At 48.8% G+C, this 14,099-nt stretch overlaps 1 protein-coding gene across 18 annotated transcripts in view; it reads left to right on the forward strand.

The window, feature by feature from the left end:
* The window catches only part of NCOR2 (nuclear receptor corepressor 2), a 412,272-nt gene that overhangs the window by 248,574 nt on the left and 149,599 nt on the right, over nt 1–14,099 (forward strand). For all 18 annotated transcript variants that reach the window (XM_073313442.2, XM_073313441.2, XM_073313453.2 and 15 more), the window contains one exon: nt 6,730–6,796. In XM_073313442.2, coding sequence (XP_073169543.2) covers nt 6,730–6,796 — 67 coding nt within the window. The remainder of the gene's footprint in view (nt 1–6,729; nt 6,797–14,099) is intronic.

Raw genomic sequence — 14,099 nt, forward strand, 5'->3', positions numbered from 1 at the left:
GGGCACCCATACTTTGTGACACAGAGCGCTGTGCCTGGCTTTCACTTCTAAAGATACCCATGTTGTAAAATACAGCATTGCACACCTGCATAGTGTTTGCTTGGGCTCCTGTCCTCCTCAAGAGCCAAATGGAAAGGACTTCTTGTTTGAGTTCACCAGCAGTAAAAACAAAAATCCCCAATGGGTTCGCAGAGCGATTTGAGATGAATAATAGGCTTGGGCTCTGGCATATCTCAAATCAGGAGTCTCTGGGCTCTATTTCCATACCATAAGCCCAAGGGTGGCTGTAAACTGTGTTTTAAACACTCCCTGCCTCAGAGGCTGAGCATATGGCATTGCTGCAGATTTCACATCCCTTGCCTTGATTTCCCCCCCTTTTCTCCTGGTTCTGAAGCAGACTCTGGAGACAGCTGCATTTCTAGGGATCTCAAGTACCTCCCTACCTTGCTTCACAATCCGCCAGCTTTTTCGGAGGAGACTGAGTAGTCAACTAATTGTGAGCTAACCTCTGTACAAATCACTCGAACGGATCTCTTTCCAGCACATCTGCAGCTCAGAATCCAAGTCAAGTTTTCGGCATGGCTCCCTGTTCTCAATCCGTAGCACAGCTTTCAAAATTAACTCTCAAGATTAGCTCCATACCTCCATCCGTTTATTTTTTCAATCACTTTGAATTCTCCAGATCTTTAAGAGCCCAGGGAGTGAAGACGTAGTTCCTGAGGATGGATGCCCCTGCAGGGGATGGTGTATTGCGACGATGACCTTCCTAAAGTTCTGCTACAAGGACTGTGTGCGTCTCCAGCTGTTACAGAGGACAGCCTTTACCTTCACCGGCTGCGCAGCGGGAAGTTCGGTTTGCCCTGGGAGCAGAACATGTGCTCCTCAGACATGTGCTCTGAGTTAACCTCCCTGCAAATGGTTTCTAAGTAACAGCGGTGTATGTAGCAAGATAAACTGTGAAGCGTATTTATATTTTGCAAGATCGTACTAACCTTTGCAGGCTTGACCTTAACAGGAAAGGTAAAGCAGCAAAAACATTTAGAGTATGTTTTAAAAAACCAAACAAACACAACCCTTCCGTTAGCTGATTATTTCAGCCCTGATCATGATAAACATGCACTGGCTTTCAAGACATTGCCAGGCTTTACAGCTGCAGAGTGATTAAGCCTTTGCCTACATTAGTATTCTCAAGGTCAGACATAATGCAAAACTCAAGACTACTCATTAGTTGCGTAAGAGCCTCCGACTTCACAGGTGTGAGACAAAGCTTAAAGGGATACTCTTCTGTGGAAATGGAGCCTCTAAATTTTGCCTTTGCCTTTCCTCTAAATTTCCTCATTTACTCTCCTATCTGCTGATGAGTTTCAAGGCAGCCACAGCCTTCCGACTTTACAGGTGTGAGGCAAAGCTTAAAGGGATACTCTTCTGTGGAAATGGATTTCCATGCTTACCTTTAAATTGACACCAGTGAGCCCAATCCTGTCATCATTGAGCGTTGCAACTCCCATTGACTTCCCCATTGGAGGATGAATCAGGCCCCCCAGTGATTAAAACTGAAATAGCGTTAGCAATCTAGAGCCTGTTTCACCCCTGCGTTGACTCCAGTTTTAGGTCAGCGGAGCTCTGCTGACTTAGTGCAGTTGTGCTGCCTGGCACTGGACTGGTGAGTCAAGCCCCCGAATGCTTTTTCCACGGTTTGTGCTGCTTGGAAGCTGAAAATGTGTTGGGTTTTCTTTTGTTTCTGGTCAATTTCAGTTCTCTTGCAGAGTTGTGATTCAGCATTGCTAACCCCAAGCGTTCAAAAATCAAACCAGCCAGGCTCTCTTCAATCCCAGATTTTAAACAGTAATAGCTGTTGGGTTCCTTTGATTTGCCTTCTCGTGTTTGAGATTTAGGATTCACGTTTTCACCCTTTTCTCTGTAACCGGGAAACACAGAAATAAAATGTTGTTCGTTTTTAATTAAAGCTGAAGTGCTCACCGTCACCTGACTCCGAGAGCGGGGGCTTGACGAAAAGCAGCAAATGTCCTCAGACTTGTGATAAAATCATCAGAGTTGGCAACACTGTGTTTTCAGATGACCTGTTTCCACTGGAATTTGAAAATAATGGGAATGTGTTTCTGGGGATTAGGTTCCTATCAAAGCTTGTTCACACAGAGGTCCAGATTGTGACAGTGCCTCTTTAAAAATAAACTGTTGTCTGCTGTGGTACCACATTGCGCTGGAATATAGAGAAGGAAGCACATCCCGACTGTTGGGGTGAACAGAGGTTAATTCCAGTGTTCTGACTGGATCTGGCTCAGCAGGGCCAGTGAGAAGCCAAGAATTTCTTCAGAGGACTTGGGAGAGAAAGCTCAAGGGGAGAGGGGGGGTTTTGAGCAGTGAAGGAACTTTCTGCCTGGAAGGCCTGATATTTTGCAGGCCTTGATATTATGTTGGATCTGGCTGCATTTCATCTTCATCCACCCGAGCTGCAGTATTCCAGAGAGGAAACATGGCCTAGTGTACGAAGCACAGGACAACAAGTTCTGGGTCCTGGTCTCTGGCTCTTTCTGTGACTCACCGCATGATAGTGGGCAAAGTCATTTTACCTTGTGCCTCAGTTTCCCCATTTTTTAAAAGCGGGAGAGAATACTTTATCTTCCTCACAGGTGGATGGTGAGGTTTAAGTCAACAATTAGCTGCAAAACACTTTGATGGAACATGCTGTAGAAATTTAGGCGAAGCACAATGGGATTGTGTGATCCAGTGGAGAAAAGCCTTTCTCAGTGATGTTGGTTAAATAGGTCGAATGCAAGGGTGAGCAAACTTTTTGGCCCGAGGGCCACATCTGGGGATGGAAATTGTATGGCGGGCCATGAATGCTCATGAAATTGGGGTTGGGATGCAGGAGGGGGTGCGGGCTCCGGGCGGGGGATGAGGGGTTTGGGGTGCCGGAGGGTGCTCTGGATTGGGACCAAGGGGTTTGGAGGGCAGAAGGGGGATCAGGGCTGGGGGGCAGGGGGTTGGGGCGCAGGCTCTGGGTGATGCTTACCTCAAGCAGTTCCCTTTCCAGCTCCTATACGGAGGAGGGGCCAGGCGGCTCTGCGCACTGCTCTGTCTGCAGGTGCTGCCCCTGCAGCTCCCATTGGCCGTGGTTCCTGGCTAATGGGAGCTGCGGGAGCGGCGCTTGGGGCAGGGGCAGTGTGCGGAGCCCCGTGGCTGCCCCTATGCATAGGAGCCGGAGGGGGGACATACCACTGCTTCTGGGAGCCGCATGGAGTTGGGCAAGCCCCCTACCCGGCTCTCTGGCTGGAGCACCAGAGCGGGACAAGCCCCAGACCCTGTCCCCGGCGGAGCTTGAGGGCCAGATTAAAATGTCTGGCGGGCCGGATGTGGCCCCCGGACCGTGGTTTGCCCACCTCTGGTCTAATGGGTTGGGCTCTGATCATTGCAATGCAGATTGGAATAACAGTGGGTCCTTTGCAAACATACAGTCAAAAAGAGTGATCCTCTCTCCTCCCCAAAAAACAGACCCTCTGGCATAGATTTTTTTTCTTTTGTGATCAACACTGTCCATATATATATGCACATATAATCATCATTATAATAAAAAGGGTGCCGTTTGATATGCAGGCCCTGGTTAAAAAAAAAATTCTAGATCCAGGCAGTTATCTACAGGGACACACAAGCCTTATACTAATATTTGACATCGGTATTAATTCTGTTAACGTTATCGCTGCCCATAATTGGATGTGCATGGTGGTTTCAGGCTGAGTGTTTTACTTTCAGAAGGCTTAAGCTGGGGATGCTTGACTCTAATTCAGGCAGTTAGCTACTGTTTCCTATTTGAACAAGGAGGTTGCAGATGCCATTTGCAAGCGCTACCTTGGAAATCCAATTCTATTTTTACATCAAAGCGTTCAAGGTGAAGTCAGAGAGAATGACAATGTGGTGCGGCTTAACCGGGGCTCTGGGATCCAGCATTCCTTTGACACCACTGGTAACTAAATAAGAGGGGAAAACAGAATAGAACATTATTACTCAGACCACGAATCAAGTCAGAGTTGTGTGCATCTTGCTGGTTAATCAAAGCAGAGCACAATAGGATAAGCATGGTCACAGGCTGCTGGGAACAAGAGGAGGACCTTGACCCCATGTCCCATTATTATTTGGATAGCATTTTGCAGGCAGGTTTAAGAACAGCCCCTGCTCCAAAGAGCTTACCGTCTAGGGAGAAAACCTATAAATGCCAGGAGAGGAATTGAGAAGCAGCCAAAGCAAATGTGGGTGACTGAACGGCAAAGGGTAGAAAGTGTCTTGTTAGGACCCTGTGCGCTGTTGGAGGAGAGAGAAGGCAGTCAGCATCGTCCCTTCTTCTCCAGAAAGTAAATCCAACTCTATACACTTTTTGTATAAAGGTGACCTCCTCCTTTTTTATCCATCCAAGATCCATCCATCCATCCCTTTTTCTGGCTGGCTAGCTCTTGGGCTGCTCCCTGTGTTTTGGAGAAATGCTGCTTAGAAGGATCCAGTGTCTACAGTGCAGCTCCTGCAGGAGGGCCAGATGATGGCGGTTATTGCGGCGGCAGGGGCAGGAGGGCACAGTGTGCATCGTGGGTCCCCAAGGCTCCGTGGATCTCTTTGGAAATGAAGTCCATCCACTCTGCTTCTCTGTTTTGTATTTTTTTCCAGTCAAGGGACATGGGGAGGGGAAGAGGGAGGGAGAGCCAGTCGGAGAACACTGGGTGTATTTCATTTTGGGAACTCCTGGGTGGGTGGGAAAGATTCTTTTTAGGCTCCTGATAGTAATTACACACCCTGCAGCTCTGCTTTCATTGGGATCAAAGGCTTCTTTGCAGACACACACTCGCACCTGATCTTTGTTCTTTGCTAAGAGTTTCTATTGCAATAACAACTGGCAGTGCGAATGTGTGTTTGAAACAGTTCAGCACTTAGGTTCAGCCAACATTTCACAGGCTTCTGCGAGCCCCTCAGCTCTCCATCCTTAGGGGTGGGGACTTTTTCTTTTCTACATGGTATTTTGGACCTCTTAAAAAAGGGCGGGGGGGCTGAGATGTGTTTGGCTGAAAATGCGGATTGGTTTTATCCACATGGGTTACTTTTTATCCCTTATAGCTGCTGCTGAGGTCCTGATCCTGCATGGTGCTCAGTAGCTCCCGCAAGATGCTGAGCTCACTCAATTGATTTGCTTGCTCCTTTAAAGGACAGGGTTCCCAGGGAGTAACAGGGGTGGGAGATTTCCTTGCACCCAGGATTCCCTTGAAAGCATCACTTCAGACCTGCCACTTCCGATCATTTGGATCCTGTAGGTAGGAAATCGAGCCCACTGTGTGTGTGTTGGCTAGTCAGGCATGCGTTCCGGGCAGCTCTGCCTTCCCTAGGCTTGGAAGGTGGCTGTCCTAAAGCTCTCTTTGAGAGGTAAGTGGAGAGGCAGTGTGGTCCTGTTGGTTTGAGTCCTGGGCTGGAAACAAGGAACTCTTGAGGGTTCTAATCCCAGCTGTGTCACTGGCTTGCTGTATGACCCTAGGAAAGTCACTTTACCTCTCTGTGTAGAGAGGTTGCACTGAGCTGTAATTACATCCATACGTCTCCGGCAGCCCCCTCTGTCTCTGCAGGACTGCAGCGTTCCAGAAAGGGCAAATCAAGCCTAGAGTAAAGAAAACTTCCGCAATGTGGAAAGTTGCAGCACTGTCTCTGTCTGCAGCCAGCAGTAACCCCAGCTCTCAGGCCCTGATGCAGCTAGGTGCTTCGGCTCATACCTAACGTTAATCAGTGAAATAAATGGGTTATTCACATGCTGAAAGTTGGGCACATGCTAAAGTACCTTTCTGAGCTGGGACCTAAGAGAGGCATCAGCTGCCGACTCAGTCCCGCCGAAGCCGAACCTGGCGATTTAAACGTCAGCATTGCTCTCCTTCGTTTCTGAGCATTGTAGCAGAAACATCCCATTGCCCTGTAATTGCGGCATAGCTTCCATAGAGCGCTACTGTATTTTTTTTCCTACCCTCACCTCTGTTTGTCTTTTTTTCCAGCTGTAAACCGTGTCTTAACATTTCATTGCACCATAGGGGTGCTGTGTAGTTAATGCTTTGAGGCAGGACCGTGGGGGCGGGGAGTGTAGGCATCAATACGCCATTACTGTTGCGTGGCTGTCTTTCATTCGTCACTTGGGAAATGAAGGGTCTGGTTCTCCAACAGGCACTATGCTGGCTAGTGCTTGCTCCCGGGACTGGTGCTATTGGCATAACGTTGAGCACTTGGCATCTGCGGGACTACTTGTGGTAGCGAGCAGTAAGTTTAGTCGCAGAGGTCAGGAGGATTAAGGGAGCTAGTGAAGTTAGTTAGAATCTGTGGCCCTGATCCTGGAAACACATCAGTGAGTAAAGTTACACACGTGTAAACGTTGGTAGGGTCAGGCGCTGGGATGACTGGACTAACCCCAGGTGAAGTGCGTACTGCAAGGCAAACAACGCAGCTTATCAAAGGAGCATTCAGAAAGACTTTGGCCTGCGTAGCAGAACTGCAGGGACCGGCTCAGTTTTGCTCCAGAGTGATATTAAAGGCCATATGTGCCGTGCTATTGTAGGTACCACATCCACCGCTCTGAGGTGGCATCATTGCAACGGGAAGGTAGAAATTGTTGCATGGTGTTGAAAACAGAAGGGGTGTGCAGGACTTTGCATTTTAACGGTCCGTTATATTTTTTCCCCCTTTTCTCCACTGTAGAAACCAGGCAATGCGGAAGAAGTTAATTTTGTACTTTAAGAGGAGAAATCATGCTCGTAAACAGTGGGTAAGTGCAGTTCCTAAGTCTTATTTTATATGTGCATAACAGATGCAAAGAAGACTCCATGTTTAGCTCTTGTACGTAGAAAACAAAAGGAGGGATCCCAGCACAGACAGGTTGGTATTTAGCATGTTAGCTGTTGCTTTTTTTCCTTCTTGTAGGATCCTCTGTCTTCCATGCTGTAGCAGCCTCCATTATAAAAGTAACTTGCATGCAACTAACCCAGGGCCTGATTCTACGGTTCGGCAGTACCTTACTCCACAAATATCCCCATTCACAGGAAAGGCGAATAGCCTCTTGCTTTATGCATAGTGGAGTCCGTTGTTGATTTCAATGGGACTGTTTGTGGAGTACATTTCTACTCAGTGTAAGTAATCGGGTCCTGAGAGAAGAGTGAAGCTTATGTTGACTCCACAGCAGACAAATTGTATGAAGATTAATCTCACTCTTTCCAGCTGACCACAGAATTACGTTTTAGGAATTTGTGGTTTAAAACAAAACAGCTCCGTCCAATTCTGTTGCAAGAAAAGCTGTCTAAGAGTGAACTGCAAACACTTTTCATGGAAGTTACTCTTTGTTACGTAATGGAAAAGACATGGGTTTTATGGTGAGATTTTGAAGGGACCTGGTCAGATGGTTATAAACCTAAACTTCAGATTTTATACAACATTGCCTCTGGAAAGTAACTGAAGGACCCCATTCTGCTGCTCCATGGTCACTGGAAAGTGAAACCTAGAAACAAAAGTGAAACTGACCAGTCTATTATCCATTGTCCAAACTAGGTGAAATGCCAAAAGTAAACAAACAGCCCAGATTGGGAAGCACAAATCAGATTGTAAACAATTTTTGTTTTAAGAATCTAAATGATTATTAGTCTCACAGGTGAGGCATGTATTTTTTTTCCATGTCAGCTATATGTTGCAATGGACTTTCGCGTTAGACTATTTAGAAACTCAGACTTCGATATAGACACTACTGAGCTGCCCTCTGTGGGGAAGCCTGAAATGTCGGATTTAGCTTCTGATGTGGAAGGGTTAGCCGGTTTTGTTAAGTTCCGTGGGAGTGGAAGTTTGCATGAACCTGGGAGGGATAGTTAGGAAAGCTTTGAATAATGCACATCGGGGAAGTGGTATTAAAGCTGTGACTGTAAAAGCCACACTTGGAGGGGCTGTTCCTGGAGATGTATCAGAGCCAGCGATCAGAGCATGGCTGTTACTGCCAGTGAATAAGGGCGCGTGCTTTTTCTTTTCTGTGTTTTTAAAAAACCTTTTGTGATGCCCCGGGATGTGCATTCCAAAGGGATAGTGCAGTTCTCCTGTGGGTTGGAATTCACCTTTAAGTCATTTGGCTTTTTGCTTCGTAACCCTCCTTCCCCAAATACACTGCCTGGAATAACTGATGGTTTTTGCGTTTGAGAGAAGAACATCAATATTTTCTTCCTCAAAATAGAGCATTTGCAAAGCAGCATGTGGTTTTGTTGGAAGCACAGAGGAACTAAGCAGGGTTGTTTCTGGTACTATGTGTGATCCCCTCCATTGTACTAAATCTTGAATAGTTTGCTCTGTTGTAAGTAGTGAGGAGGTGGAGGGGCAGTTTCATTTGACTGCAACTGCATGGGACCCAAAATGTGGCTTGCAGAAAAATTGCCTACTATGAAGAATCAGTAAATTTCTGCCACCCAAAATGTTCCGTGCCCTTGAATGGCGATTTTTCAATTTAGGGGGCAGCATATGGCCCATTTTTGTAGAATAGGCAGTATACTGTTGCTGAAGTTACAAAGTGAATGCCTTTGCTGTTTCTCTTTGCAAAATGGGCACATCTAGCTGTCTATTTCATAGAGCAGACGCTCTTTAAAAAAAGAAATGAAAAGCACTTGTCTATTCTGGAATGTTTCCGTTCATCTCTCTCTCTCCCATTCACATGCACCTTTTAATATATCACCGTTAGACAAATTGCATGATTGGACATAGTTCTACATTAGATACTGATTGTGTTTGCCTGGTGCAGCCAGGGATTGGATGGCTCAGGGGACTGGTAAAGGGGTACATTATTTACCACTCAGACTCTGGTTTTAATCTGGTCTGTTTTGTTAGTGACTGAACTGTGTCATCAGGATATCAGCAGTGTGGCCTAGTGGATGGAGCCCTGGACTGGGTCTCAGCTGACCTGGGTTCTATTCCTGGCTCTCCCACTGACCTGCTGGGTGACTGTGGGCCGGTTGTTTTGCCTCTCAGGCCTGGTCTACACCTGGAATGTAGGTCAACCGAGGTCTGTTGCTCAGGAGGTGAATTTACTACAGCGATGGGAGCAGCCCTTCTGTTGCTGTAGGAATCTCCTATGCGACAGCAGCCTAGCTGCTGTGTTACTGCAGTGCTGGTAGTGTAGACACAGCCAGCGTAAGCTCCCTCCCACACACGCTCTTGCACAACAGACGAGTGCAGCGGTTCTCAATCTAAGTCTCGCGTTTGATTGCTGGGGCCCAGGGACGAAGCCCGAACTCCACTACCCAGGGCCAAAGCTGAAGCCCCACGGCTTCAGCCCTAGGTGGGAGGGCTCAGGTTACAGGCCCCCCGCCTGGGGCTGAAGCCCTTAGCCTTCGGCTTTGCTCCCCACCCCAGGGTGGCAGGGCTCAGGCAGGCTCAGACTTCGGTCCTCCCTCCTGGGGCCGTGTAGTAATTTTCGTTGTCAGAAGGGGGTCACGGTGCTGTGACATTTGAGAACCCCTGAGCCAGTGCATTGGGGTCTGTAATGGCCACTAGCGGTGCAGGGTGTGCGTTTGTGTATTGCACAGAGGAGACTGGAGGTTACGGGAGAAGTAAGGTAGCCTAGAGCGGGTCAGGAATTTTTTGACAGACTTCTTTTTTGTGGGAAAATGCCAATTTGTCAAAGTCAAAACTGTGTGTGGCAACATCTCCGTTCTGATGAAAATTTCTGTGCGAAGGTGGATCAGGTCCAGGGTGGGGGTGTGTTTCTTAAAAGAAAGAGAATGGCCAAAATAGCCCAGTGGCTAGGGTGCTCACCTGGAAGAGGGAAGACCCAGGTTCAGATTCTGTTTTGGAGTATTCTGTTTGGTATGAATGGCTGATTCTTTGTACAAAGTGGAACAGCGGGGAGATTTGACTCTAGTTTGGTGGCTAGAGCACTCACATGGGGTGCAGAAGACCCGTATTCAATTCCCTGATTCGGAAAAATCTCCATTTCCCTCCAGTGTGAACAAAAACTCTTTTAGTAACCGCGACATTTTTCATGAAGCGGAATGAATGTTTTCTGGGCAGCCCTCATGGAGCATCAGCTGGGTGGGGGTCACAGGTTCCAAGTGTCCTGCATAATCCTGTTTGTTTTTCGGAAAAGGAAGCCTTTGCCTTCCTAAATTGTGAGACTCGGAGCCTTGCCCTTTCTCCAGGGAAACCACAGACTGGCACACAGCAGCAGCAGCCAGCTGCATCCCAGCATGCAGGCCACTGCTCGCGAAACTTCACGGGCTGTTTTTAGCCTTTTCCCAAACACGGAGCAGTAAAAGCAGGAAAACGTGGCAGACTTTTTGGCAGCAGAAGGAACCTTGGAGCATGTCCTCATTTGCCTGCTTATTTTGAGTTGTTTGTTTATTTGCTGTCTGGCCCAGGTGGCCTCACTAGGAGAGGAGCAGCTGGGAAATCTCTGTGCTGCCGGGGTCTGTTCAGATTACCTGCCGCTGCTTGCCCATGACGGGAGAAGTCACTGGGCTGGTTAGACAGGCTTTTGGTTTTTGCTCCAGTTCTCCCCTTTTCCTCAGTTCCCAGGTGAGCTGATCTTGAAACCAAAAAACTCCTACACGTCCCTAGGGGGGCAGGAAAGTCCCAATGCTGGGCTCTATTTTGTGGGGTTCCTGCTCCATGCTGAGGCTGCTGGAGAGGAGTGTCTGTGCTACACCAGCCCCGTGGGGGCACCATCACGGAGAGCGCCTCTGTTAGCAGCATGGGTGGGGTCAGAAGCAGAGCGCATGCTGGCTGTCCTTCAGCGTGGCCGGGAAGAATCCCGCCACCTCTGTGAAGGCAGTAGGAGAAGGAAGGGGAGAAATGGAGGAAAAGGGCAGCGGGGACAGGGAAACCAGAGAACAGAATATGTCTGCTCTCTGCAGATGGACTCCTGAACAGCATCTTTGCTGGCCTCAAGCTGGGACCTGCAGTCAGCTGAACATGTCTTGCCTTTATCACTTCCTCGCAACCAATAGCATGTGGTGGGAAGCAAGGGATCCCGGGGACCGTCCCACTTCCCAGACTGCAGCCTGGGATCCAGAGGCTTTGCCTATTTCAGAGAGCGATGTGCCAGTTTGACCAGGTGGGACTGTCCCCTTCGAAAGGTGGGATGTGACGGACTGACGGGGTCTGGCCGCGGGACCGTGTCCCCGACAACCCAGCGACGGCATGTTTGTATTTCTCGGCTTCGGAAGGGCTGGCTTCCTTTTTAGATTTGGAAAAGCAGGTGGTCGTGCTTGAAGACACTCCCAGCACCACACAGCAGGGCTTGGGTAGCCGTGCAGAATGTGTATGCCCGTGGCAAACCTGCCAGTCTGCACGAGACGTGATGGCCCCCGGAAAACGGAGAGGCCACATTGTGGCAGATGCAAGGGGTGTGTTGAGCCATTGTGCCCTGCATTATGTGGGTTGGCATTGCAGGCTGCTGGCCTGTCCCCTCAGCCCAGGAAGGAGTGAAGCCATGTCCAGGGTCTGGTTCAGGCCCTTTATTCTTTATTTCTTCGACAGAAAACTAGTCCCTTTCCCCTAACCTGGGGTCGTCTGCAAGGGCCTGTCTATTCCTTACAGGTTTCCACTCTGCAAGCCACATGCCATAGAGCCATACCCTTCTCCAGGGCCTCCCACAGGAGCCAGCCTGCTTCCTGTAGTTCTCCCCCCCCTTGAACTAGGATTCCCTGCCAGCGCTTGCCTGCTCCCGGCAGCTCTCTCCCCAGCTGGCCTACAAGCTGGCTTTTATAATACCCTGATCCCTGGCAGATCTGTCTCGGCTGGGCGGGAGCTGATGTGTCACAGGTGAGGCTGGGCCCAGCTCCTCTTACAAGGCCAGCCACCCTGGGACAGCATCCTATCCTAATTGTGCAGCATTCTGAGAGAAAGTGTGGTTTGACAATGGGAGTAGGAGCCAGAAAATCTGATACATCTGTGGAACAGGTATATTAATGATACTTCCTGACATCCAAAGAAATGTTGGATATTGCCAAGGGCTATACGAAGATCTGATTACTGTTGTTCCCCCTTGAACTTCAGGGTCAATTTTTTGCTAGCCCCAGAAAATTTACTTGGGCTTTTATTTGTCTGAATAAAATCTGGTGCTCTAAAGACAAAACAGATACAGGGTTTTATTGTCGTATTATTCCATTACTTTAAATGACTAATATGCTTGAAGTACTCCTTTCACAAGGAGTAAATCTGATCTGCATTAAATGCAAAGGTATGGGAAGAAGTTGATTATCAAATGCAGTTCAGATTTACTTCTTTCCAAAGAGAAATGGCCCAGCTGGGTTTTATATTAGCGCTACCCCCGGGGAATGCCGACCTGTGATTTAACCTAACAAACCATGCTCCCCTTCATTACTGCCTCACATTGCAGCTGAGCCCCTGCTCTGAAAAGGGAATGCTGTCATCTTTCAGATTCTTGCTAACTTTGCAGGTCGTCGTTTGGATTATATGGCCTCCACCCCTCTCTCATTTTACACTTGGTCACTCCTTTCATAGATTCACTCAGCGTAACAGATCAAAAGAAAGCACTGAACATTAGACGAGAGCTCTCCTGAATACTGCATTTAAAGCAGCATAAGAACTGGGGCATAAAACCCACTTGGCCTGAAACTTGGCAGCTTGAGAGCAAGTGATTTTGCTGTGGGATTATATAGAAACATCAATAGCTTTCTGTCTGTAACTCTGTGTTCCTTTCCCTCCCCCATGGACACATCCCACGGATCCATGTTCTCCGATAAGTGACTCTTGGGAGGGAAAATGATGTGGACTGTAAAGCTTTGGCAATAACTGTAAATACAGAGGACTACCGAATTTGGTCTGGCTTGTGCTATGGGCCAGTTTCTGCCCTGGGTGTGGATGGGAGCCCCGTGCTCACATCCAGGGACACTATCTGGTCCACTGGGTTTTGTGTTTTTAAGCTGAGCTTTTCAAAAGGTCCTAGCTGCCCAGATCCCTCTGAAAGTCACTGACAGATGTACAACTGATTCCACCTTTCGAAGAGGCCAGCCAGAGGCAATGCTAGAGAGCACTGGAATAAACTGCTGCAGCTTAAAAGACCAATGACCAAAGGCCTGTTAGAGCAGATGGTCACTACATCCATAAAGAGAGGGCGGTGATTCCACTGGTCTGGGAGGAGGAGGGTTTGGGCTTGAACATGCCCTGGGGGTTTCAGCATTCAGTGGACAGGCACTGGGCTAGCTGCACCAGTGCAGGCAGGTCAAGCAGCTTCGCCTGCTTGAAGCAGCTGTCGGCTGAATCGGTGCAAACCACAGCTTTGCCTGTCTCCGTCAGAGCTTTGCATTGATGCATCAGTGTGGCATCTAGCCACCGCTGTTTGCAAGGGAGGCAGATCCCCACTGCAGACAAGGCCTTGGGCAGCTTGGGGACTGAGAAGGTGAAGTCAGAGCAGAGGTGGAGGAGGCCTTTGTGCAGTGCTCCAAGAGCGAGGCTCGGGAGTTTGACTGCCACCGTGGGCAGTGCAGCCACTGGGGAGGATGGGGGTGAGCAGCAGCTCTCTGGTAGGCTGGCAAGAAGCAAGGTGAGTAGCATGGAGGCTGAGAGGAGGAGTTACAATGGGTTTTGGCCCTGTAAGTGGAGAGGAAAAGACAGCTCTTAGAGATGCTGGAGTTGCAGGGATGGTGGCAGGATTGGGCAGGGCAAAGGGGTTGACTCTAACCCTGCTTTCAGGCCTGGCTGACGGGGACTCACGGGATTGGGAAGTCAGTTCCTCTTGGCTGTCCCTTTCCATGCTAGAGACCCTGCCATCTCAAATGCTGTACAGAACAGCGAATCCCAGACCGCTGGACCATAGCAATGACAAAGGCTGGCAGTGTTGGGGCATCTAGGCCCAGATCCTCAAAGGTATTTGGGTGCTTAATTCCCATGGAAATCAGTGGGAGTTAGGTGCCAAGAGCCTTTGAGGATCTGGGCCATAGTCCGTCATGGGCTGCGTCTGCAGCCTGTAGAGCAGTCATACTCCGGCTGAGGCTTGGGAGCCGCAAGTGGCTCTTTAATGTGTCTCCTGCGGCTCTATGAGGCACATGATGTTAAAACACTGGATAATCAAATTATTAACC

This window comes from Lepidochelys kempii, chromosome 15 (assembly GCF_965140285.1).
Source record: "Lepidochelys kempii isolate rLepKem1 chromosome 15, rLepKem1.hap1, whole genome shotgun sequence".
In the NCBI taxonomy this organism is placed as follows: domain Eukaryota; kingdom Metazoa; phylum Chordata; order Testudines; family Cheloniidae; genus Lepidochelys; species Lepidochelys kempii.